This window comes from Condylura cristata, unplaced genomic scaffold (assembly GCF_000260355.1).
Source record: "Condylura cristata isolate star-nosed mole 26May11 unplaced genomic scaffold, ConCri1.0 scaffold00006, whole genome shotgun sequence".
Lineage (NCBI taxonomy): Eukaryota > Metazoa > Chordata > Mammalia > Eulipotyphla > Talpidae > Condylura > Condylura cristata.
In genome coordinates this window covers 45,263,751-45,290,755 of record NW_004567107.1, presented here as the reverse complement: position 1 = coordinate 45,290,755, position 27,005 = coordinate 45,263,751, and the positions used below count along the sequence as shown (strand labels likewise).

At 36.2% G+C, this 27,005-nt stretch overlaps 1 protein-coding gene across 3 annotated transcripts in view; it reads left to right on the top strand.

Annotated features, from left to right (window-relative positions):
• Positions 1-27,005, top strand: part of PTPRD (protein tyrosine phosphatase, receptor type, D) — a 1,952,036-nt gene that overhangs the window by 1,866,267 nt on the left and 58,764 nt on the right. For all 3 annotated transcript variants that reach the window (XM_012721366.1, XM_004677659.2, XM_004677657.2), the window contains one exon: positions 19,559-19,682. In XM_012721366.1, the coding sequence (XP_012576820.1) occupies positions 19,559-19,682 (124 nt within the window). The remainder of the gene's footprint in view (positions 1-19,558; positions 19,683-27,005) is intronic.

The following is a 27,005-nucleotide window of genomic DNA, read 5'->3' as shown; positions in this document are numbered from 1 at the left end:
AGAGGTCTGCCACGCCATGTGGTCACCTCCGGGGCAGGCGGGAATCGAACTCATGCGGAAGCGGCTTTAGATTCTCAGTGCAGTGCTTTAACCCGCTGTGCCACCAGGGAGGGCCCATGAAACCTTATTTTCACATCCCTTTTCTCTGTTATTATCTTTAGAAGTCTAGAGATGGATTTTTTTTTTTAATTCAGGCCCCTGAGATCAACAGCACCTACTAATTAAATATGTAATGCAGTTTTATAGTAAAGATGGGCTTGCTGGTTGGCAATCTAAGCAGATACTAATCATAACTAAAGACCCGTCTTTCTAAGTGAGGAAAAAAAAACAGAGTGGCTTCCCTGCTGGCTGCCCTTGTGAATCCTGTAAACAAATCTAGTAGGATACAAAGACACAGCAGAGTACCTCAGAAGAAATGTTTCACCCCAAACCAGGGTATCACCTATATGTTTATAGTCTTTTTTTTCTTCTTGAACCTCTAGAATTGCTAGAAAACAGCCTGCAACCTAATTCTCACGTCTCAAGCTTATTTTAATTTGGGCATTTCTTTTTTTTAATTTCAAAAAATTTTATGTATATATTTTTTCACATCATTCTTTGTTTTATACATTTTTTTCATCTCAGTTGTAATCCCCGTGAGCCTCCCACCACCAATTCACCCTTGTGCCACCGCCATAGTCCCATGTGCTCTTCCCAGAAAAAATATCAAATACTTGGGAATAATCCTAACAAAAGAGGTGAAGGAACTCTAAGACACTACAAAACATTGTTAAAAGAAATAGAAGTCACAAACAAATGGAAAGACACCCTGGCTCATGAATTGGAAGAATTAACATCATTAAAATGGCCATCCTACCAAAAGCACCTTATAGATTCAATGCTATTTCAGTGCATTTTTTTAAAATATTTATTTATTTACTCATACAGAACTGGGGTACAAGCCAGAGATGTGGTGGGTGAGAGGATTCACCAGAGACAGAGTGGGGAGCAGAACAGGCAGATCAACGAAGTACACTGCTGAGGGGAGCAGGGGGCGGGTCAGGAGAGGTCTGCCACACCATATGGTCACCTCCGGGGCAGGCGGGGATTGAACTCATGCAGAAGTGTCTTAAGCGTCTTAGTGCAGTGCTTTAACCCGCTGTGCCACCAGGGAGGGCCCTATTTCAGTACATTTTTATTTGGACTTTTAAAATATTAATTCTTATAACCACCCTCTCCCCCCATTTTACTTATTTATTTATTTTTTGCCTCCGACATTTTCCTTAGTAACTTTAAACTCCATATCTTTTATAATTGAACCTTTTTATTTTTGCTTCTGGCAGCTGTACTCACTCATCTTGGAGAATGTCATATAACTCGAGTTTTGTTTGTTGTTCCTTGTTCTCACACAAGTTCATTCTAAGTAGTTGACCCTTGACCATCACTGGACATCATCCAAGTTGTCTTTCTACCTGCTCCCATGTAGAGCCATCAGATAATTAATCCTAAAGTGTCTCTAGTTCCAAAGCATTTCAGCTTCAAAGACATTATAATAACTAAAAGGGAAGCTTGTTTTCTGTCATTCTAGTTTGATTTTTCAAAGATGTTGGCATTTTAGGGCCAACTTGGTAATTATGCACTTAAAGAGGATTAATATCAGGTGCTGGAGCACTAGCTTTGCAGTCAGGAATATGTTTGTGCTTTTTCACTGTCAGTTAGGAACTTTGCAATGTTCCCGTGAACCAATTACTTGACCTCCAGTGTCTTTCCCTCTAGCTTAAGAATATTAGTCTCTATGCATAACACTGTTATGAGATGAATATATGATAAAAATCTAGCATTTTGCCTTTTTGTACAAATATGCCTTCTGTAACTAGAAGTGGCCCTTAATAATGCAAACTTTAGTACTCAGGACCTACCTGCTCATCCATTAATAACACTGAATATTTCTCACAAATCACTTGATCTCTTGTAACATCCCTTTCACTTTCTTTCAAATAAAACTCTACCAATTAGCATGATGAGGTGGAAGGTGGCTATGTCAACTTTTTTTTTGTATTTTTGTATGTCATGAAACTTTGATTATTAAATATACAGTAAACAACCAAAAAAAAAGCATTCTTACTGGTCGATAGAGCCTGTCCTTTCTGAATTTGAGTGTCCCCAGACAAGTGCCCCCATCTCAGTGTCCTCATTTCTAACAGTAGTTTCTATGCCATCAACCGTTTAACAAACATTTACTGAAGAATAAACAATTATCAAGAACATAAGTGCTTCCCTAGGCTAGTTCAGTCTTCTAAGAAAAGCAAAATAACCAGTATAGCCATTCCTTTGAGATATTGATTGAAGGTTCAATTTCAAACCACTGCATGAAAGCAAATATTGAAATAAGTGAGTCATATGAACTATTTGATTTCCCAGTATATTTCTACCACAATGTAGTATATTAAATATACAGTAGCATTTTGTCTGAAACAAAAATGAACAGCCTTAAATAACATGATACTGAGACCAAAGTGGGTGCATGTCACTGGAAAAACAGCACCAAAAGACTTGCTCAGCACAGGGTTGCTACAAAACTTTGATTTGTAAAAACTGCACTATTTCCAGAGCACACTATAAGGAGGGCAGCTTATAATTAGGAGAATATAGTGGGGATGGAGAAAGAGTAGCTTACAAAGGGGCACTACTAAGGAGAGGCTTTCCAGAAAACATCTGAGTTAAAAAGTGACTGGAGGGCCCTCCCTGGTGGCGCAGTGGCTTAAACCACAGCACTAAGAAGTTAAAGCTACTTCCACAAGAGTTCGATTCCCGTTCCCAGAGGTGACCCACATGGCATGGCAGACCTCTGGCCTGCCCGCTGCTCCCCTCAGCAGTGTACTTCATTAATCTGCCTGTCCTGTCCTGCTCCCCACTCTTCTCTGGTGAATCCTCTCACCAGCCCTGCACCTCTGGCCTGTACCTGAGTTCCATGTGTGTTAATACATAAATAAATATTAAAAAGAAAAATGACTGGAGCTTGCTAGAACTATAATATCTCAGGCCAGAGGAAGGCACATATAAAGGAGGGGTGATGAAAAGCTTGACTTATTTCTCTACCTGTCTCTGAAACTTCAGGGTCTTGTTAATCAATGGGGAGGTTAAAGGTTTAGGTGATTATACCTTTGAAAGAAGCCATGACAGCAGTCTAAAGAGCTATTCTAGGCCATCTCAAAAATATACTCAAATCATGGAAATCATTTTCTGGTTCTACTAATTTCAAGTACCCCAGGGCCCAAAGGAATATATGCTTGTTATTTGACAGCACAGATTTGGGGGAGAATTTTAACAATACTGCAACATGGAATTGTACCAAAGATAGCCCATGGATGCCTGATAAGATCAGGGTGTCTTAGTTATGTATTTCTTTTAAAAATTAATAAATAATAGTTGAATTTGCCATAACTTTTCTCTTGAAGCTAAAAGGTTTGTCATTCCTACTGAAAAAATAGCTGTTCAGTATACCTCTATGCTGACGAGTGCAGAGAGGATAAAATAAGACACTGTGTGAGCTTAGGGATCTAGCAATGCCTTGGGAAAGGTGGCCCTTTGGTCACCAAAAGCTATGACAATTGAAATATTTGACTGTAACTGAAAAATTCCTACATGCAGCACAATTACAACTGCATTATGTCAGTTTGCATTTTATACCTGCAAACAAATAGCTAACATTACACACTAACCTTATTGAAGTTATATTTGATTGGTTAGTCCAGAATATTAGTTCCCCAAGTAGACTTCATAAATGTTTCTATATAACAGCAGCTGTATTTGTCTTCTGATCTTGGCCAACTAACTAGGAAGAGAGGGCAGAGAGAAAAAGCATAAACAAATGTTTAAAGGATTGGAAGGGATGGGATTCATCCTCAACTCTCAGAAAAGACAGTTGGTATTGACTCATTTCTTGTCTTGACATTTTAAATTCTAGAGCAGTCTATGTTCTTGATTAATCCTGAAGATTAAAAAAAAGTGAAGACATCCAAACTTGCTTCCACTCTTCATTGTCAGTACTTATATTCCAACTTCTTTTACATAAGACCAATGATGAAAGAGAAACTTTTCACTTCGATACATTAAATTTTGTAAGTCTATTAAAATTATGTAAAATGACATTTGCCCTTAAGATTCTTAAAGCATTCTTTCATATATGCCGAATTGTCTTTTAAGTTTCTACAACTGATAAGTTATTTGAAAAGTTAAAAGCTATTGCCTCACAACCAAAAATTAGCTGTATTTCAAGCTGGCAGCAGTGTGCAAACTCATTGCCTTCTTATATTTATTCCCATTAGCTTCAGGGTTCATTATTGGTATTGTTTTGTTTGTTTCAGCTACAGCTTGTATTTTTCTTCAAATGAAAGTATGTCAAGTGGTATGTAACTTAATGAGTTTAGCATCAGATTCATGATTAGACTAGGTAACTTTTAAAAATTCTTTCTCTAACCCTAGAATTCTATTTCGCTGGTTAATATAAAGCATGATTAAAAGTAGATGCTATAAAGATGCAAGAATGATGCCACTTTCCCCCTTTTTGTTTTCTCTTGTGGAGGTGCTCCTATAATACACCCACTGCAGATTTAGGCCTCGTCTCCTCTATTGGTATTTTGTGTCTCTTGTGTATGGATGTAATGATCGAGAAATCACCATTAGTTCATTAATGAACAATGAAGTGCTGCCTCTTTTTGTATAAAGAGCTGTTAGGGTCCTGCATTAGCAAAGGTAGGAGAATTTGGTCTCATTCTCCTACAATGATAACTAATTGACCACATTGTCACCTGTTGAGACTTAAGAAGAAAAAATATCCAGTCTAAGTACTGAGGTTGGAGGTGTTGCTTTGCAACTGAACATTGATTTCCTTTTTCATTCCTTTTCTATTATTTCCATATTGATCCTTCCTGTCACAGTTCAAGAATTCTTCCATTATCTTTAAAAAAAAAAAAAAGCTTCATGGGGTTGAATCCAGTGTCAAAGTTTCCAGTGTAAAGTTATATTTGAGGATTTCTAAAATCATCTAATCTAGTTCCATTTTTGTTGTTTTACTGAATTCAAGGAGGCAAATTAATGTGGTTGACGTCACTCATTTTCACACCTAACAATGTTCAACAAGTGACATTTTTAGGAAGACTACCTAGATAAAAACAAACTAATGTTTTCTACTAGTGAAACTCGAGGAACACATCTTGAAATCAGGTTAATATGAAACATCAAAGCAATTTTCTTTTCTATATGAGAGCCCAAATTATTAAAAAGTACTAAAAATTTAGGGGCTATCAAGGTTGTATTAAAAGAGGTAATTTTTATTTATATAAACAAAGTAGTTCTAGGAAAAAGTTAAATTTATATGATAGGGTTTCTGTATTTTACTTTATTATTTTATTCTTCATACACACTTCAAGTATTATAATTTCCTTTATACATTATACAATTCAGTGGCCATACTTTATATTTGAATATAAATGGGTATATTATAGACAAGGAGATGTTTAGGCTTTGTCCCCTTATGTTTTGGTAAAACTTTTATTTCTTTATGTTGCTTTCAAGCACTGAATAGCATTGTGGGATTTTTTTTTGACAAACTAGTGTCCGAGACTGGTGGTAGCTTGATAGAAGGTCAGTATTAGGGTGAAAGTTTCTTTCCCTTTCTATGCAGATTTCCATGATAGCACAGGCATTTGATCTTCCTTGTTTTACTAGTATATGTTCTACTGTAATCAAAGATACTTCCAGGCAAGGAATGTGTTATATTATTGGAATATCTCTGTAACTAGCACTGTAGGCACTTCTGGAATGAAAGTAACAATGCATCTACAAAATGACACAGGAAACTGGTTTGTGATACTAGATAGATATCATTTATCAAGTCATGAATTGAAATGCCTCATTAGGTTATAAGCGTACTGCAGCTGAGGTCCTACAGGGACAGAGGAGCAGGAACTTTATGGCCAATAATCCTGTCTAAATTGAGAATCCACCTTAGAATCCGTAGGGACTTCCCTTGGGCAATATATAATTAGAACAGTTCACTGTCAGTGATTCTGTATACAGATTGCAGAACTCTTCATTCTTCTGCCTCAAATGAAGCAGCAGAAGAATGCTGGGTGCAGAACTCAATTTTTCAGCTCTCACAGTGTCTGCAAAGACAAATGTTGTGGACAGTTCTTGTCTTTTGGAGAGGAAAAGGGGCAGCATCTTTCCTCCAAGCTAAAAATCTGCCAGCAAAGAATAGTAGTTTTATTATTTATCTCTCTGCAGCTTTATCATAAAAATATTTGCATGAAAAGAGAATCTTTGCTTTCTTAAGACTTCATCTGTTCTTGCTACTCCCTTCCTCTTGAAAAGGTATATAATCTTTTTGTTGTGATCTATAACCATTCCCACAGCAACCCGTTGTGGTACCACAGATCAAGGATTATAATTGTCATTAGAGAATAGATAAATGAATGTTATGAAACAAAGCTGCTAATTTCTTCCCAGTCTCCATGAGAACAGTACTAGAGCAAATCTAAAATTATTGACTACCTTAAAAAAATTAAAGCTTTTTTGCCCATTTTTTTTAGAAAATTGTTTTAGTTTTCCATCTTACATTCATGCAACAGACTTTTACTATGTGCTAGATGCACTGCTACACTCTGAGGGTACAGAGAGGAATAATTCTTAATCATTGATCTTGAGCTCTGAACCTGAAGGTTTCTTTAGTTTTTAGTCAAACTTTCTCTCAAGATTCCAGTATCATGCTGTTGTGAGTTTTACTGCAATATTGTAGAACTTGGATTTTTGCTTGTCAACACTGAGAAGCAAGGAGTGGGATTTTTCAGTTTCTAGCACTTAGTTGTTGCCACTTTGCTGTGGTGTGGAACACAATGGTTTTGCACGACAAGACTCTGCTACTTGAGCAGAAGTTCTAGTGCCATTTATTGAAATCATCCAAGCTGGAAAAAGCTGATCGCACGACAATGGTATGAGGAATAAAGTGTGGAGGCAAGGGGGGATAATGTTTTCGAGGGGCAGAGTAAAGGCAGTCCTGAACATATGTGAAGAAATATTTTCTTTAAAAATTGTATGTATCACTGGAAGAGTTATCCTGTGACCATTGTGGAGATAATCACATAATCAGGTCAACTTCAGTCTGGGTGTTCCAGGCTTGCCTCGTGGTAAAGGCCATCTCTGTACATAGTCAAGAAAAGCTCTGCTGTGTTTTGAGATAGCAAATAGTTCACAATTGTCCATGAGTGATCAGCCCCTAGGAACCCAGTACTCAATAAATTTGAGAATTTAGAAACCCAGTTAGAGTGTTAGCAGCTATCTCGATTCTCAACTCATCCTGAGGTTCACCTCAATTTCTTGAAGAAAAAAAAGTAAGTCCTTTAAACTCAGTCTGTTCAATCCATTTTTGAGAAAAATCCTGTGTGTCTTTATCATATTCTGTTATTTGAATGTATGTAAAAAGAGATTAAGGGAAAACATTTGTTCTTTATTAGATTCCCATGGCAGAACGCCTATGATTCTCTAAACTGTGGGAACAGTTAACAAGAGTAGTATGTTGTGTTATAATTTCAACCAACATTACCCTAACTAGATTAAATATACACTTTCAGAGAAAAAAAATGAGATATTAAAATATGTCTCTGTTATTTCTTATTATAAGTTATTAATAAATCTTGTATTTTATGATCTATATCGGTATAAGAGGGTCCATTTATTAGAACATGTACTTTGTGTTTACTACCTCACTCAAATTGCTATTCATAAAAATATTTAACCTCTTTGCATTTTACTTTCTATGTTGTTATACTATCAAAGCACTGCTCCCAAACTGGAATAAGATTTATACTTATTTTATTTATAAAATAAACCTATTGACTAATTTAATCTGATAATTTTGTTTAGTCAATAGGTATTTTAAGGGAACTCAAATATAATCATTCTTTCCTAGAATAAAATTTTGCTTTTATTCACTAGATTGATACATAATATTTTCAATTTTCAAAAATGAGTCAATTTTATAATAATGCTGATAATAGCTATATATATAATTCCTACAAAGGGTTTGTCCATTCAAATTTTCCAAAGCAGGATCAGAAAAGGATTGCTTATTCCTATAATACATTCTATACGTGTGCAAATTTAATAGACTATAGTTTAGCCAATGGATTATTTTCAATTACCTGAATAACCAATATATATTGTTGTAGACTCAGTGGGTTTACAGCTACCAGCATTGATAGGAAAGATAATCTGAACACTGTATCAGTCTGTGAACTTCAGATTCAAAATTGTTACATATATATTACGATTTCAGCATTATAGATCAAAAGATGAAAGTATGATTACAAAATAAACTGTCCTTGTTTCAAAAGATCTTCACAAAAATTGAGATGAAAATACGCAATTGTTAAAATTATATGAATATATTTCACTTACACTGGAATAACCATTTCACAGGCTACAAAGATATACAGTAGACTCATGATACCTTAATTAGAAACGTATAGCAGAGTTGAGGATAAAAGAAATTCAAATATAAAGATACAGTGCACTAATGAATTTAAATAACTTTAAAAGAAGTGTGTTACCAGACTAAACCTAACTGATTGTCTAGTGGATGATTAATACTGTAGATTGTAATGATGCTTACATGTGAAAGAATGTGGGAGAGCTCTCCCAGCAGAAGTGGATTGGAACATATGATATGAGCTGAACTGGAAAAATAGGGAGGATTTAGACAAACAAAAAATGATTTAAAAAAAAAAAAAGTTGCTTCCAAGCAAAAAGTACTCCATGTGAAAAATCAAAATTGAGAATTTTCATCATGGACAGAGAAAAGCAAAACCAATACTGTGATGTCATATTATAAGGACTGATCATAACCAGATCAACATTTATATTAAGGTCAATCCCCCACTTTAAAGTCTATTAGGAAGTGAGACAATCTAAAGTAATGTGAGACAAGTATATAAATAGTGCTGTCAGTATTCAAAAGCTAACTACCCTAAGAATTTCGGTATTCTATTTCAAAGAAAACTCTAACTAGTCTTTTATCACTGCTCACACACTTGTATCTATGTGTCTGCAATTTTATATACAACTACATTATTGTTTCTGTTTTTGCCCTTATGTACATAATAATTATGAGCTTTCTGTTAAATTGTATTTAATGTCTATTGTATCCCTTAGTATAAATATACCACTTTCACTGGCTCTTATATATTAAGCAGGTGTCTCTCACAGAGCTAACAAAACACTTGCGACTAGGATAGTAATGGAGGATAACTGCCATAAGTTTTTTGTTACTGTATTCCGTTTCAATAAACTATGGTTATGTGGTAGAGCAATTAAGTTCTTTGTTAAAGACAGATTTGTTGAAGATTTCAAAGGATTGTACTAGAAATCCTATTAAAGTGTCATCCATTAAGCCATTAGAAAAGTCATTAAAACTATTAGTACGACTTGTTATTCATGAGTTATTGGTCTCTTACCATTTTTGGTAGTTTCTGCCAATGCTATTCTACCATTTGCTCCATTGTGGCTATTCATTTCCAAAGAATGAATGTATGAATGTGTCTCAGCTTTATTTTTTTGCCTGCAGAATGTGTGTTTGTGTGTTGTGTGTAGTACATAGAAGCTGGGAACCTTCCTGAAGGGTGGAGATGAGATAAAGTGAAATCCTGATTATGTGAACATACTCTTTTTAAGTTGATAAAAAAAAATTGTTTAAATCTAGAAAGTTATAGCTGTCTTTCCTTTAAAAAATATGAAATTGGGGCTCTCCCTGGTGGTGCAACGGGTTAAAGCACCACGTTATGACACTCTCCAAAGCCACTGTAGCACGAGTTCCATCCCCCACCAGGGAGCTGACACACATTGTGTGGCAGACCTCTCCTGACCCGCCCACTGCTGCTCTCAGCAGTGTATTTTAGACAGTCTGCCTGTTCTGTTCCCCACCCTGTCTCTGGTGATTCCTCTCACTCACCTATCAAACCTCTGGCCTGTACCCCAGTTCTGTAGGCAGAAATAAACAAATCTAAAAAAAAAAAAAATATGAAGTGAAATGCACTGAGCTGAATGTGTCATTAAACCAAAACTAATATGGACATAGGCTATTTACCCATTTTCCTTGCAGTTCAGTTTTGAAATAAGGAAACATGAGCTTTTCTGATCATAGATTTTGTTGTAGTTTGTATACATGCATTAGATTGCAGTAGTTAGGAACCCGGAGTCATTTGAAGACTTCATTTCACTTTATTTCGGTAGTAGTTAGGAACCTGGATTCATTTGAAGACTTCATTTCTCTTTATTTCAATGACTGTATACACATTCCAGCTCCTCTATGTCATGGACACAGTGATGGATGCTGTCCGTTCATCTAAGCCTCAGTTTCTATTCCTAATATAAAGTTAATGGTATCCACCTAAATTTGTCTGAATAACTATATGTGACTAGTGCGTACCAATGTGATAATTATTATTATTGTCATTACTGCCAAGATCAGAAATTGCTTCCCATAATTACTTTTCAGCACTATTCTGTGATCGTTATAGAGAGACAATCTTCTTTTCCATTGCCTTCTCTCTCTCTCATTCTCTACATAGATACATCTATATGTACTATTATAAATAGTACATATATTACTTTGTATTACTTTGAGTTCATTTCCATAGATGACCATTGAAGCCAGTTGAATAACTTGACATGAATTTTAAAAAATACTCTTCAGAGTGATGAGCCTGAAATTTTCTCTGACAGGAAATTCTCCTCTTCCCTTCCTCTTCTATAAAATATTACAATGCTGCTCACAAATTGAAAATTTAACAAACACAAGTAACGGACATAAAATGTTAAAATTATCATTACATGTAAACTGAAGCATATTCAAAGACATATTCAAATTTTAAGAGCTTATTCAAAGAAAAAGTATTTTAAATGGGGATATGCCAAACCAGAAACACGTTGGAGCACTCCTCTGAAAGGAGGGAGAGAAGGGAGAGGCTTCTTTAAAAAAAAAAAAAAAAAAAAAAAGATTTATTTATTCATATAATTCATATAGAACTGGGGTGCAGGCCAGAGATGCAGAGGGTGAGAGGATTCACCAGAGACAAAGCTGGGAGCAAAACAGGCAGATTGAGGAAGTACACTGCTGAGGGGAGCAACGGGTGGGCCAGGAGAGGTCTGCCACGCCATGTGGTCTCCTCCAGGGCAGGCGGGGATCGAACTCATGCGGAAGTGACTTCTCAGTGCTGTGCTTTTAACCCACTACACCGCCAGGGAGGGCCCGATAGAGAAAGTGTGGAAACAAAAAAATGAAATTATTTGAGGGCCTATGGCTTTAAGTACACTTGTGTTCTTATGATTGGTTGTCTTTAGTATTTTAACTTTTATTGTACAGAGGCATAAAAAGGTAAAATGTCTATGATTGGGTAATAACTATGCATCAAATGTTTACACTTATTTCATTTACTATGGTTGGGTCTAATAGGAATTTTCAACAATTGTGGTGTGGTAAGGAATTAATGGTTTATTTGGTGGTAAATACCAGTGCCCTGTTTTTCATGTAAAAGAGAGGATGCCACTGTGTATTATTCAGTTTATTGCCACACATTTATTATCTCTTTAAGTATATAATTTTGTTTCCTCTGGATAATTCTTTTTATAAAAATTGTAATTACTCTACCATTTAGTAAACTTGATCGCTTTAAGCAGAGCATTCTGATAAATTTCTACTAGCATATTTCTTGCCCCAGAATGGAAAATTTCTAATACCTTTTGTTTTTCTAAACACTACCTTAAATCAGTCTGTGAATTACATTTGTAAAATGACTCTCCTAATCATGAAACCCTAACCTTTAAGGCCATGACTATAATTCTGGCCATACCTCCTTTATTATTCACTTGAATTTAATGCAGGGGATATAGCTGAAAACAAAAGTGTTAGGATGAAAGGTATCATTCAAGTAGAAATTTCATTGCTTCTAGAGGTGAAGAATGCCTTCCACACTCTGTAGTTTTCATGAAGAGATAAGACATGTATCTGAACTTTAAAATCTTTAGATATTAAAATTTTCTTTTTGAACCCTTTTGGAAAAAAAATAAGATAATCTTTCCACAGTCATGCACATAAAGTAGTAAAATATCTGCTTTTGGAGATTTTATAGCTTTGCCTACCCAATTGAAAAAGGCCCAGTATTTGTTGTGTTATTGTCCTTTTGAATCCATACTAAATGAGGATTTTAAGTGTATTTCCTATGAGTAAATGGTAAACAAACCGATCCTTAGTGCCAAGGTGTAATAATTTAGACAAAAATGCTTGTCATAGTTTTGTCTTAAGCAGTTATTCAATCTCCAAAGGCTGATTGGTTTGCTGTGAATATGGTTTATTATTTTTGCATTTCCACATATCAATTCTAATAAATAAGTTATTTAGGTAATTTTCTGTATTGGTTACATAGTATAGTCAAAATCAAGTCACCAATAAGATAAAAATATTGAATCAGTTTTATCAGGCATCTGAAGAAAACACTTAACTATATATAAAAATACTAGATTAAAAAAAATTTCTGATGCCTTTACTGGGTGGTGCATTTATAAATGGCATATCTTTTTACTGTTAAAGGTGAAGATTTCCCACTAATTAATTAATTAATTAGAAGTGAGAGTCTTGAAAAGTCCTTATTTTACTCCTTTAGGCTTTTATAATGACTTCAGTCAGAACAGTTTTCATAAGGAAAGACTTAAATTTTGATAACTGATTGGATAAAGGGAGATAAGAGAAAATGAGAGCAGAGATGAGACACTGGAATGACACTGATGTGAACAGGGAATATGGAACAAACAGACCCAAGGTATATGACCTGCCAAAGCCATCCAGGGGCAAAGAGCAAGCCATCTTCCTGAGCGCAGACCCCCAGGCTTTGTTCATTTCCCTAGTATCCCTCCATTCCTCTCGTTCTGGTTTGAAAAGCATTATTTCATTCAACTGAATTCATATTCTTCTCTTGGAAGGAACTACACATTATGTGAATTGCACGTTTTTGCCAGTCACGCAAATTATCCTCCCCAACTATGAAAACAGAATCTTTTCAAATAGATTCATATTAATTTATTGTTTTCTTACTGGCAAATATGAATAAGTAAGAATTTTAAAAAACTACATTCGGCCCTCCTTGGTGGCGCAGCGGGTTAAAGCACAGTACTAAGAAGCTAAAGCCACTTCCACATGAGTTCGATCCCCGCCTGCCCCGGAGGAGATCTGCGCATAGCGCGGCAGACTTCTCCTGACCCGCCCGCTGCTCCCCTCAGCAGTGTACTTAATAGATCTGCCTGTTCTGCTCCCCGCTCTGTACCTGGTGAATCCTCTCACCCTCCGTATCTCTGCCTGTACTCCAGTCTGTATGAATAAATAAATCAATCTTAAAAAAAAAAAAAAAACTAAATTCTAAAAATTTTAGAAAATCACTATCAGTGCAGATTGCTGTTAAACTTCAGAAAAGATTTGACAATATCTGGGAGCAAACCACATTAAGGGCCAAATGAGTATTGATGGAGAACTCTGTAGAAAGAGTATTTCTCTGAAGGTTAAGGTCACTGAAAGTTCATTTCTCTGTAACAGGGAGGGTTAGTCTGACCCATAGTTTGGCTGGTCAAGTAACTGGTCTGTCCCTGCTATATCATTAAAATTTTTGTGTTGTTTGAAAATACACAAAAACAGGATGTATCTTTTTTGTGGTTCCTCTTTGAAGCATTTCTGAAGGGAATATTTTGAGAATTTTCTCTCAGTGGTTGAGGGGAAGTAGAACATGGAGAAACTAGTAGTGGGTGGTGTTTTATACATGTGAGTTTTATTTTTCTTTTCGATAGAGAAATTGGGTTTTGCAGAACAATATTTAAAGGACTTTGCTTTAGCATGATAACTTCATCTTCATCTAAAGAGCCTCCTATCAGATACAAATTTACTCAGTGTCTTATTTGATGTGCAAATTTATGAACATTCTTTTGTTCGAGTTTAGAATTATAAATATAGAAGCACTACAGAGATTTTTGTCCCTACCCTTCCTTGAATTGTGTTTCTAGAGAACAGTTGAAAGACTTGTGTGAAATAATTAAGGAATCTTCTCCACTTGACCATCAAGACAGCCCTGCTTAGGGGTCAAAATGCCTTGATCCAAAACATGATTCTCTCTGCCTGCTACCTATTTGACCCTGAGAAAGACACTTAAATTCTCCACACTTTAGTTTCCTCAGCTACGGAAAATTTTTGTTGATTATTTCTAGGGTAGTTGTAAAGCCAAAATAAATTAATACGATAAAACACATATGAAAATGTAAATATTGTATGCATGTTATTATAAGTACTGAAATGTTAATATTTACATACTAATTCTCACTTTTATCAATAATACAGTGAAAAACTGTAAATACATCAGTTATGTGGTTTGGTTTCCCTCTTACCTATTATAAGACAAAAGTTATAGTTAATTAACAAAAAGAGAATTAGATATTTTAGGCAGGAAGTTAAAGAGTAAGTGGAAAGTATTTGTATTAACAAGAGTCTACTTGAGGCTTTTCTTTGTTAAGTTACAGGGCAAAGTTGTGTAGGGTAAGTGAATTGGTCGGTCAGCTGGCCTCTTGGCTATCACCTGCGGCCTCGGTTGTGCTAATGGAGGCTCTCAGTGGGTGGGCTCATTGTAAGCATGCTTAACGGTGGACACCTGGGGTGTGTTGAGGGCTTGCGTGAGTGGGCGGGCCCGCGTCTCATGGAAGAGGGCTGCGGCGGAACTGCTCCTTGTGGGTGAGTGAATACCGAGAGGCAGGACCACAAGAGAACACCAGAAAGACCCCAAAGAGAAATTCGCGAAGGGGTTGGGGCTGAGGGAGAGGTAGGGTTAGGACGCCTGACCCCCAACCCCTTTCCCCAACCTCCCGGTTGTGGGCTTGCCCCACAACAGTTGGCTAAGAAGAGCATTAAAGCCTGAAAATGCCACTGAGGCCTCCAAAGTTGTCTTCTAAGCAGCCTGAATCTTGGGTGAGTCTACCTGTCCTGGAATGCTACAAAACAGTTGAGGATTGCTAGCATCAGGGTGATCCCATCAGTATTTAGTGGTGTCGGGGAGTGTCAGGTGCCAAGCTTGCAAAGAGTGAAGCAATATAAAGATTTGGGGATCTTGGTAAAGTTTTAAATGCTACATAGAACCCGAGGAGAACCTCTCTTTGAATGTCTTGTTGATTGCCTGAAGAAATAAAAGTAATTAGGATGAAAAAAAATTCTTAAATACTCTTGCTTATGAAATGTGTGACAGTGTAATGTGCAGGTATACTTTATCAGAAAATCTGTGTATCAATTTGTGGTTGAATAAATCTAGTTGTTTCCAAGTTGCAAAATTCCCCTCGGGAAACTGAGGAAAATTAGGTCAATATTCCAACGCAGGAAGGTAGAACTTTGAGATGAGTGCTGGCAAAGAGGGAGAGCCCCACCACAAGTGGTTAGGATAAACAGGACCAGAAAAGTGAGTAGAAATGTTAGTTGATTTTAGGAAAATGCTAATAGCAGGAAGAAATTAAATCCATTAGAAGCAAGAGTTTCTGTTTCATATGTTTTGAATCACATTGTGGTGATCTCAGCTCATTATCCTAGTGGGAAGATTCACGATCATAGTGAGCTGGCCAAAAGTATTAGGTTGAAGTGTAAATCTATTGTATCACTCAAGACTTGTTCTGCTCTTTCTCCATGTGGATTATTTTATTGTTTAAGAGGCTCTCAATAAGAGAAGTCAGAAAACAAAAGGCAAAGCAACTGTGTCAGCACCAGCACTAAAGAAAAGCCTAAAATGTAGGTTTTGAGAATTAGGGTCTTATTCACCCCATAATATAGGAAAGAGTTTCTTTGTCTATTTTCGGTGTTCTTTTTTACTGAGTTTACTACTCTGAGCATTGTGACAAGCTCCAGAATAATGACCTATGCAGTGTATCATTAAACGTTCAGTCAGACAGATACAGATGGATGAGTATGTGTTGCACAAAGACAAATCAGCATTATTTAATCAATGTTTGTTTGATCCGTGTAAAACGAGTATAAATGTAAGCTGTATCCCATCTGTTTTATCATCCATGTGAAGCCAACCTCATTTTTAAAATTTGATTTCTTATGTAATTGTCCCAAAATGACACAGGATGATCAGTTGGGAAGAAATATCTTTCGGACTAGTGCAATAAAGAATAGTGTTTTTTTGTTTTTGTTTTTGTGGATTTCATATGTTGGACTTCTTAAATGTGCAGTGGCTTTTGGGATAGTGAAGTAGCGTCCTGGCTTGGTAATTACCAGCTGTAAATCATTTAGCTGGGCTTTGAATCACACAGACCTGAGTTTGAAGTAAATGTATGAAATCACACAGACCTGAGTTTGAAGTAAATGTATGAGTGTAGCTGGGTGAGTAAATTAGTTAACCACCAAATACCACAGTACCTGCCACCATGAAGACCCTCAGTAAGATTTGTTGAATCCATTTTTTTTTTTTTTACTTCAACTTCTGAGTCTGTCAAATGGAGAAAACAATACCTAGGCCTCTTAACATTTATGATATTAAATAGGATGCTGCATGTAAAACACAATGGTCTTGCAGCTATTATTATAATTTTCTTATTACAGGTCATGTTTTTATGGTTCATACCATAAGCTTAAACATATAAACATATGTGACATACAACTCATGCTTCCATTATTGGTTTTTAAACACCTCACTGTAGGTACCAAATAAATGTTACAGAGGGTTGCAAATGATGTGCAACAAGAGTAGTATTGGACAAGAATAAACATAGTCTTGATATGCACTTTCATTAGTATAATTAAATTCATGCCATTTTATGCATCTGCGAGTGATTAGAGTCTGAGTAAGAAGGTCATAAAATGGAGTAATACCCTACACCAAAGGACTGCATATCAGTGAGCTTAGCAGCTTCTGGGGATATTTTAAAGAATGATGTGTAAGAAGCTTATGTAGTCAGCAGTGTTCATCAGTGGAAAGTGGAGTATCATTGGAAGTTGTAATTTCAGGATAACATACTTCATTACTTAGACATATAATCATGAGTGTTAAAGTATTAAATTTATAAAGTACATTGTGCATTGCAGTTTCTGTAGTTCTCTGACTCCCATGTATTATGGAAGTATTACTGTTTTCTCTTTATGAATTTTCGTCAACAGCCTTCATTTACCAATTCAGTTCATTCATGTAAAAACATGGTCCAACCATTCACTGAGCCAAGTACAGGGTACATGCAAAGATGAGCTTGATGTGTGTATGTACTCTGGCTAAGAAATTTAGAATTTATGCCATAGGTCAGCTAGAGCCAGTGAAAGTTCTTAAGCAGAGCCCTAACATTTTCGGGGATGGAGCTGTAAAAGGATCGCTTTAGTGTAAAGAATGGGACTTAAGAGTCTGTAGTGATGGCTGATAGGTGCCGTGGTAATGGGAGAATTATGGGGACTACAGCTAGGGGAGAAGTCAAATATTGTACAAAATAAAGAACAAAGCATGGATGGTAAAGAAGTTAGAGGGATTCTGATTATCCTCAATACTGAAGGTCTGGGTTTAGGAAGTAGCAATTGAAGTAGATTTGGGAAATTTTAGCAACTCTTGGTCACTGAATACAGCTGCTTGTGTGGATATGTTCAAAGTGAAATTGAAGGCTTCCAGCCAGGCTTCTCAGTGCCTAAGATTACTTTAGCTCAGGGAAAATTCAGAATAGTAAATTCTGCATGGGAGATGATGTGCTTCCCTGAAAGAACAAATTAGAAAGACCCCTAATTAAATTATTCTTTAGAGTCTAAGGCATGGCTAATTATTATGCTGAACACTATTCACTGAATGACTTGTTTATATATAAATTAGCATAGGTTAAGAAAGGGGAAAAAAGTTTTATAAGCCTTAGTAAATTAGAGGCCACAATCTGTGTTTCTGAGGATTTTAGACTGCTTGAAATTGTTTAGAGGCCGTTTGAAATTGCTAATATGCTTGACGATACACTTAAGAGTTTTTCTATGTACTATATTCTCTTCCATTCAATACGGAGCATTTGTATCTTTAATACTATCATCACTCTTGGATATATATTTACTTTGGAGTTCTATAAATGTGAGAACATGGAAAACCCATCATTAAAAACAAATGGTAAACATCCTATTAATAATTTTGTGCTTTAAAAAAAAAAGTCACTTGATCACCTTTATTTAAACCTAACCTACATATTTTTGAAAACTTGATTTTGATCATTTGTATGCTCACTATGTAATTATATCACTATGTAATTACTGAACTCATGTTTTCATACATTATGAAAGTTTATCTTTAAAAGTTGCCATTTGTTGAAAGATGTGATCTCCAAGCACTACAAGAAAAGCTGCCTATAGTTAAAAGCTGTCTATAGTTTTATAATTAAGTCTGGATTCAGTTTTAAAATAATGGTTCTTAGCTACAAAATATACACAACTTAGGGCTCTCCCTGGTGGTGCAGTGGTTTAAAGCACCACATTATGAAGCTCTCCTAAGACACTGCAGCTGGAGTTTGGTCTTCAACCAGGGAGCTGACCCACATGGCATGGCAGACCTCTCCTGACCTACCTACTGCTCCCCTCATCAGTGTACTTTTTCAATCTGCCTGTTATGCTCCCCACTCTGTCTCTGATGATTCCTCTCAGCCATCACACCTCTGGCCTGTACCTCAGTTCTATAAGCATACATAAATATATATTTTTTAAATATATACACAAAGTATATCTGTGATACTTCTCTTAGATTATTGAATAACATTGAATGAACTAAGGCACCAAGAAAAGACATTAAAATCAAAGTAGTTAAGTTTAAAATGAAAAATAAAAAGAAGCAAACTTTGTAAGCGTAACACATGATGGTAAATAGAAAACGAGCAATGGTAAATAGAAAACAATTAGCTCCTGTCTACATTGCGTTGTAAATTGATATTCTGTCCAAAATGATTTAGACTGAACTGGCCTTCCTTCTTTACTGTTACTCTTAAGAAGTTGTCAAAATTGCCTTGTGATTCTAGCCATAGTTGTTATGAGGAAACAGACCCAGTTTAAGTTGCCATCAAGATGGAAGGCAGTAGTTGAAGAAAAAGCAGTCAAGCATAAGAAGTCGGTGAAAAATCAGTCAACTTAAAGACTAAGGGAAAATAATCAAGATAAAATAATGTTCACTGAACCTGAAGGAATATTAAGCCAAGATAACTTGTAAACTGTAGCAACAGAGAACAATGGAATGAACAATGAAAAATAAAAAAAAAACCTGCCTTTCTTTTTTTGACAGAACATCTATACTGAGTTCTTTTCACTTGAATCCAAGTTAGTGACTATTTCCTTTATTACTATGGTTAATCATCTTAAGCTGGTTATATTAATGTTCAGCTTTCACTGTTAGCATCATCTCGATGGACTGTGGCTTCAAAATCCTTTTAAATCATGTTTGTGACTTATGATAAATGCCTGTAATTCAGTGTCATTCAGTATTTTGTATTTGTGCTGTTTTTTTCTTTACAGTCTATTGACCCTGGCCAGCAGTTCACCTGGGAACATTCAAACTTGGAAGTAAACAAACCAAAGAATAGATATGCAAACGTCATTGCATATGATCATTCCCGAGTTCTCCTATCAGCAATAGAAGGTAAGGAAATTAAGTAATTGATACCTTTATTTTCTTGAGTTTAAGTATGTGTCTGAAATACAGTTTTTGCTGCCTACGAAAATGTTTACTTAAGAATCAGGTATTGGTTGTACTCACTTTCCTTTACACATCTATATGCCATGACAGACACACAATATTCCTAGCCCCATGCATGAGCATCCCTAATTATTTTTCTTGCTTCTAGCCTACATGGAAATTTGATAGTTTATATATGCAAAGCAAATTCAGGTTGCCCATTTTACTGACAGCTGTTGATGTTGATGCATGAACACGTGAATGTCAAAAGATGTCCTTAGACTAAACAGGTTATATAATTAAAAATGAGTAGTAGGTGGAGACAAGGTTTGACTTATTTGTGAATAAATCTGTTTATCACTAGGGATGATCTAAAGGTTAGGAGTGGGTGATGTGATTAACACAAATTAAGCATATTGGAAATGTCTGGTGCATCTAATTTGTGGACTGTTTGGTAATCTATTTCTCACAATGGGGGTAAAGAATGAATTTCAGGGGAAATGATTGCTCTGAAAGGATGGGAATTACTCTTCAAATCTATTTCTCGGAAGGACTGATGAGGGTATTTTCTGTTTATCCCTATCATGTGGTGTATTAAAAATAATTAAGACTCAAGTCCAACGCTCAGCATTTTGGCAGCCTTTTTGGCCATAGTAACACAGTGTACTGCTGTCCTTAGAAATCAGTTTATATTGTCACTTAGCTCCTTCCTCTGCCATAGCCTGGAACACCACCTGCTACACCCCATTCATCCTCACTGGTGTCTGGAGAGCTTCGTGGTCTTTTCACATTTGAAAGGCCATTGTCTAATCATACCAGTTTTTTGATAAAACACCAAATAATACTCAACAATTTCCAGAACCCTATATTTCGAGCATTTTTATCTACATTTGCTCAAGAATCTTTCCCCTTTTATCTGCTTGTAAAATGTATGATGATCGCTAATAAATGTCATTATTACTCTAATTTATACATTATTGCCAAGTCCTACGTACCTCCTTGGTGTCCAGAGTTAATCTGAAAGTGAGATTCTGCTTCAGATTTGTTGCTGTAGGCATTGGAGGTGACTAGTACTTTATTTATAGTATGGGAGCAGCAAGTAAACATGGCCATACCTAGCGCTCTCTCCTCAAGGTAGTATTATTTTATGGAGCAAAGGTATATTTTGTAAAGGTCTCATATCCAATTTTACTATTTTATTGGAAAATATAATCCCTTTTGGAGGTGACTGAAGATACTAAATGACCAAGAATTCTTTTACCAACTGAAAAAGATTGACCAGGTTTATCAACATTTTACCAGTGTTAAGTTAAATCAGGATAGTGTCAAACAGAAAATCAGTACATTTGAAGTAATTTTAAAATTGTGATTAGTATATGTGGATAACTAGAATATCATCTTTATATACCATTTTCATTACTCATTTGTTTTCATTAAAAAAATAGCAGTTTATTGTCTCAAGTCTCTTAAATTATCTCCTCTATAAATAAGAAACTCAGCCAAGTCACAAAGTAGTAAAAAATCACTTTTTTTTCATAAGTGACCAAATTGAATTTTATAAATAAAACAAGAGTGTGAACGAAGACCCCTTATGGCCTGATCTTGCTTGGAGAACTGTCAGCCTGCCTTGCTGCATTATAGTGTTGTTTCTTAGAGAATTAGGTCATTCAGTTCTACTGCTTCCCTATACTTTTCCTGCTTTGTCATTATATTCCTTAACCTGTTATTTTCTACCATCTTAACAGTAAAGTATGTCAAAGGACAAAGAATACACCTTCTTGCATTATGTTATGGTAGTTGGAAGCTATGTACATTTCATTCCTACACTATTTTTACAGTATAAAAGCTAAAGCACTTGAAGCAGACTAAAACCTAGTTTTTTTTATAGCTTTGTGCCCACAGATATACCCCAAATCTAGAGCTGACCTAGAAACCAAAAGTCTTTGAATTTTTAGTGTTATGCAAAAGATTTAAAGTGTTTAATTGAAATTTATGAGCTATTCACAGAGCTTAATGTAGGTTACACATGAACAGCATTTTATCTTAGAGTAAGCTCCAGCCAGCAGATATTTAAGGAGGCAAGCAATCATCCTATATCTTAAATACAGATGAAAAAATGAATGGCAACTAGAATTAAGAATTGCTAACCTAAGATTCGTCTAGGAAGGGAGCATTGATAACAGAAAGTCATGTTTTTCAAGTATGTTAAAATGAAACATTTTCACTGAACATTTTGGGGAATTTTGCTTGGTATTCTTCCCTCTGTGGGCTGAGCAGTTTTGTTTGTTTGTTTGTTTGTAAACCTTTCAGAGTGACATGCCACACACTTAGAACAAAGCTGGGATTTGCCATAGGGTCTTATTGTGTCTTTAATAGAACAAACTTATTTTTTACTTCCACGGAGAGATAGATGATGGGGGAATTGCACATGGACACATTCATATGCTTATTGTACTTCGAAAAGTTGTGACATTTCATAACAGATTTCCAGATTGCAGTCATTTTATTTATTTGGGGAAAATGGAGAATAAACTAAAGGGAGGCCTGATTAAAGAATCTCACAATTTTTGAGTTATTAGATAAGCATTAGAGAAGCACAATTGAAATTTTTACTAATCAAATTACTGTCCAGATCCCCTACATGTTTCAGCAGTTTCAAAGAGAAAATATTAATTCCTGAGGAAAAGAGGTGTTAGAATTTATTCCAGTGACTTAAGGTAAATATTTTCAAATATGGACTTCATAGGAACTGATACTTACATTGCATCAAAAGAATAAATGTTAGTTTGCTTATTCTTTTAGATCTGAAGTTGTCCAGGAGAATAATTTTATTAAAAGAGGAAAAAAGAAATGGACAAACCAACTGATGAAGAACAAGAAAATCTTGGTTTTTATAGCTCTATCACTGACAAGTTATATAATGTTGACTCCTAAGACTCAGTTTCCACAGCTCTAACCTCATTCACTTCTGAGTTATCATTGTAGAATTTACTAATCAGTAACCTGTCAGTGATTTAAATGTATCAGAGTCCTACAGAAGTAAGGTGCATCTATTCCTAACAGATTCCACCAATGGTATACTGACCTCTGGTATCATTTTATGGGTCTTCAACTTCTTTTAAAGCGAGGGGTGTCAATTAATGGCAGACTATATTGTAATACCTTGTAACTAGTAAAAGTAGATGTGATTATAACAGGCCTGGTTTATATGGTTTTATTTGAGAGTTAGACATGACAAAGTATAATGCACATGTCAAATGCAAACAACTATGCTTATTTATCTTTTTTAAAAAAGATTTATTTATTTATGCATACAGAACCCGGGGTACAGGCCAGAGGTGCAGGGGTGGTGGTAGGCTTCACCAGAGACAGAATGGGGAGCAGAACAGGCAGATCAACAAAGTACACTGCTGAGGGGAGAAGTGGGTGAGACGGGAGAGGTCTGACACCATGTGGATCATCTCCAGGGCCAGGATGCTGGCTTGCAGTGCTGCATCCTAACCCATTGTGCCACGAGGGAGGGTCTGCTTAGATACTTATAAAAGAAATTTGGGGAAATATGTTTTATTTTCTGGTGTGGATGCACTTATATTACAGTTCAAAGCATAAAAGTATGTGTCCACTTCTCTTTAGTAAATACCTTCTTAAAAGGGTCTTAAAAGGGACCATGTGCTTCTGAAGAATGTCTTTCCTATTAAAGCCTCTGAGATTCTTTTGAAGAGCTTATGTGTGCAAACTACTGTGCCTTTTTTCTCATCTATTTAATATATTTTATACAGTCTAATCTTAACACAGTAAGATTAATAATAGAATTATTAGTATTTAATAAAGTGTTCTTAGTAAAACACTTCAAAAGTTTTTTGGCACAAAGAAAACACCTAATAAAATTTGGAAAGTATTAAGATTACCATTGGGGTTATTATGAATTTCATTACTATTATAGATAGGTCATTTTGTCCTATCTATAGGTAAAGGAAGTTGTTTGCATATGACCTGTGGAATAATTAATATCCAAATAACAAAACTGCATATATTTAGAGTACTCTGTGAAACAGAAGAAAACCAGACCCATAATAGCATTTCAATAGGGAAAAATTTATTGTTTTACATGGAAATCCAAAATATATTATCTGCTGTTTGCTTTGCTTATTAAGAGCAATTCTTAAAAATCCAGTTGTAAATCATATAGATGAGGTTACCACTTTATCATCTGTGAGAAGGGCAATTTAGCACCTTTAAAATGAAGAAAAAGATAATTTACAGCATGGGTAGCATGCATGTCTGATATGTCTGATAAATTTTCAACAAGTGAAAACAAAAGTAACATCAGAAAGTTGATATTTGTCCAGCATTTTCTAAGAAAATGTTAATTACATTATAGTGACGATAAATATTCCATGTAAAGCTCTAACATCAAAAGTTAAACCTTTTCCCCAGTAGAGGATCCTGTATTAGCTGCCACGTGCTGTGTCCCTCACATGTAGATCCTTCCCTCTCAATTCCCTCACATGTCTCTTGCTGTCGTGTGCCTCTCATACTTTTGTGCGGACATGCCTGGTTTGGTTTCTTTTTTCTTTTTCTGAGATTCTTTTCAAAGACTGAAGGATGCTTGTTAGACTCTGTGACCCATGTGGGGGTAAAAAAATCCACAAACCTTTTTTCTAAGTCCCATCCAATTATTGTTTGGGTTCACTTGTGCCACATATTTTCCAATCATCAGTCATTGACTTACTAGTGTTCAATGAGGATTTGTCATCTCACTTTTCAGGGATTTGTTTACAAGCCTGACAAAATTTGATCCTATAATTTCAGGTTGGTCCTTTGTTTTAATAAATGAAAGCATCTTTTAGGCACAGTATAGAAATTTGTATAGCTTATTTGTCTTAAATAGAAAGCTAGATGGGACTTAGCGTTTGGAAACTTGGAAGAGTTTCCAGCCTAAGCAAAGACTAATGAGAACTATTGAAATCACATTTTCCTCCTGCATGCAGCTGAGTAATGACAAGGGGAATCTGTCCCGATTCCCAAGTTCTTACCTCAGCTGCCATCACCTATACTGTTTCTTACCTGGTAAAGGGATAAGGCATTCTTAAGGGATGGCTAGTTGTGTTCTCTTCTTCCCTCTGGGGGAAGCTAATCAAAGAGTAAATCAGAAGACTCTGTGAATTTATTTTTATCTTCATTGTCTTGGGCTCAGTTATAGTGATTATGCTTTTTTTCCCCCATTTTTTTTTACTGTATATTTTAAGCAGATTGCACTAATGAATCTACACTTCATTACTCTAATGCTACAGAGAAGCATACATCATCTATGGCTCTGTGGTTAGAATGTAGACTCAGGTTGTACATTTCAGGGAAGTTTTGTCTTTACTGTTTTTTTTTTTTTTTTAAAGATTTATTTATTTGTGCATACAGAACTGGGGTGCAGGTCAGAGGCTCAGGGTCGGTGAGAGGCTTCACCAGAGACAGAGTGGGGAACAGAACAGGCAGATCGATGAAGTACACTGCTGAGGGGAGCAGCGGGCAGGTCAGGAGAGATCTGCCACACCATGTGGTCACCTCCGGGGCAGGCGGGAATCAAACTCATGCAGAAGCGGCTTTAGATTCTCAGTGCTGTGCTTTAACCCGCTGTGCCACCAGGGAGGGCCCTTTATTGATTTTTTAAACTGAAAAATAAATGTAGAGACTGGAAATGGACCTTCCAGGTTTGGAATCACTTTGCACCAGTATAGTCTTTAGGAATGAGTAGGCTTATTTTGTTCTGTTCATTGTCTTCACCGTAAGAATGATTAATATCCACTGATACTCTAGAAATTTCAAAAGTACTGACTCATTTAGATCTCATAGGGCTGTGGGGTAAAGATAATATGCCATTGGTGCTCATATACTATGATATGCGCAGGGGACCTGGACTCTTGTTTTCTCCAGCTCCAGTCCTCATGCGATTCTGACTACTATCTTGTTGTATTAAAAAATCTAATAATTGCTTATTAACTAATAAGAGGCAAATAGACCACAACTCTGGGATACAAATGAAAGGCATGCTGGAGCCACAACTCTGCTTTATTTCCAGTCAAAGTACTTCTTAACCTCTTACTTTATCAGAGGTGCTGATAATTCCACAACACATGTAGCTAATCTTGGAATGCACTGAAAGACATTTCAGTCACTGACACACTCCCCTCTTGCCTCTCTCAAACCCAGCTTCCTCAGCATTGTGACACCAGTTTCTTCCACTCTCCAAAACTAGAACCTTCCTATTTAGTGTGATCTGATAGGTTATTTGGGGGGCCTGGGAACACTGTTACCATTTACTTATATACAATATTTTTCAGGGTTCCCAGATCTGGAAAACAACCCACAAAATCATATTAAGTTGAAAAGGTCTGCTTTTAGATTGTGATGGAAAACTACATAGAAAGTCTAGGAGAGAGGACTTAGGACCATGAGACATGGGTTCACAAACTTGTTGAACCTACCCATACCCCCATTATCTCACTGTGGTGGTGAGCTGCAGTGTTCAAATAGCAAGGCGTGCTACAAGAGAAAAGGTCCTGTGTGCTGTACAAAACATGGGTGGCAGCTGGCCAAACTGTAGTTACAGGGCAGACAATAAAGAGCCCTGTGTCTTCACAAGAAGCACTTGTTTTCTTGGTTAAGTTGCAGGTTCAATACGGTCATAGGAGGCTTCCATAGAGGAAGTGAAGGGAAAAGGTTGTATCCTTTGGTCTTAAATGCATTTCTTGTAAATTCTTATTAGATCTCACATTTCCATTTCCTGTTCTCCAGTTTCGCAGTTGTCAGCAGACATGACCGTTTCATCTGCATTGTGGGTTGTAAAAGTTACAACCTAATTCCTAACCAGCAATTTGTTCTTGGGTGTTTTTGATTTGTTTGTGTATTGAAATGGAGGCAGAACATTATTTACTAAATAAAAGACAGGTTTTGTGCTCTATTGGGTCCTGTGGACTTGTGTTAACAGAGAGAATAGGCTGGTTTACCAAATGAACAATTTCTTTTTGACACCAACTTCACTGCAGTGTTGAAGGAGTCAAAGGAAATAGAAGTACTGGGGTTTTGATACCATGCTGTGATTAGAGCAGCCAGCCACACAGGTGAAGGTCCCCCTCCAGCTTCATAGTAAAACAGCACTTTGTGGGAGCCATGGGTAGAATTTCGCCTTCCCTCTGTTTTCTCTAACTCATGCTCACCTCTGCAAACCACGGAGCGTTTTCCTTGCTATAAACTGACTGCCTTTTAGGCTAGTCCCACCACCACCTTTTGGTT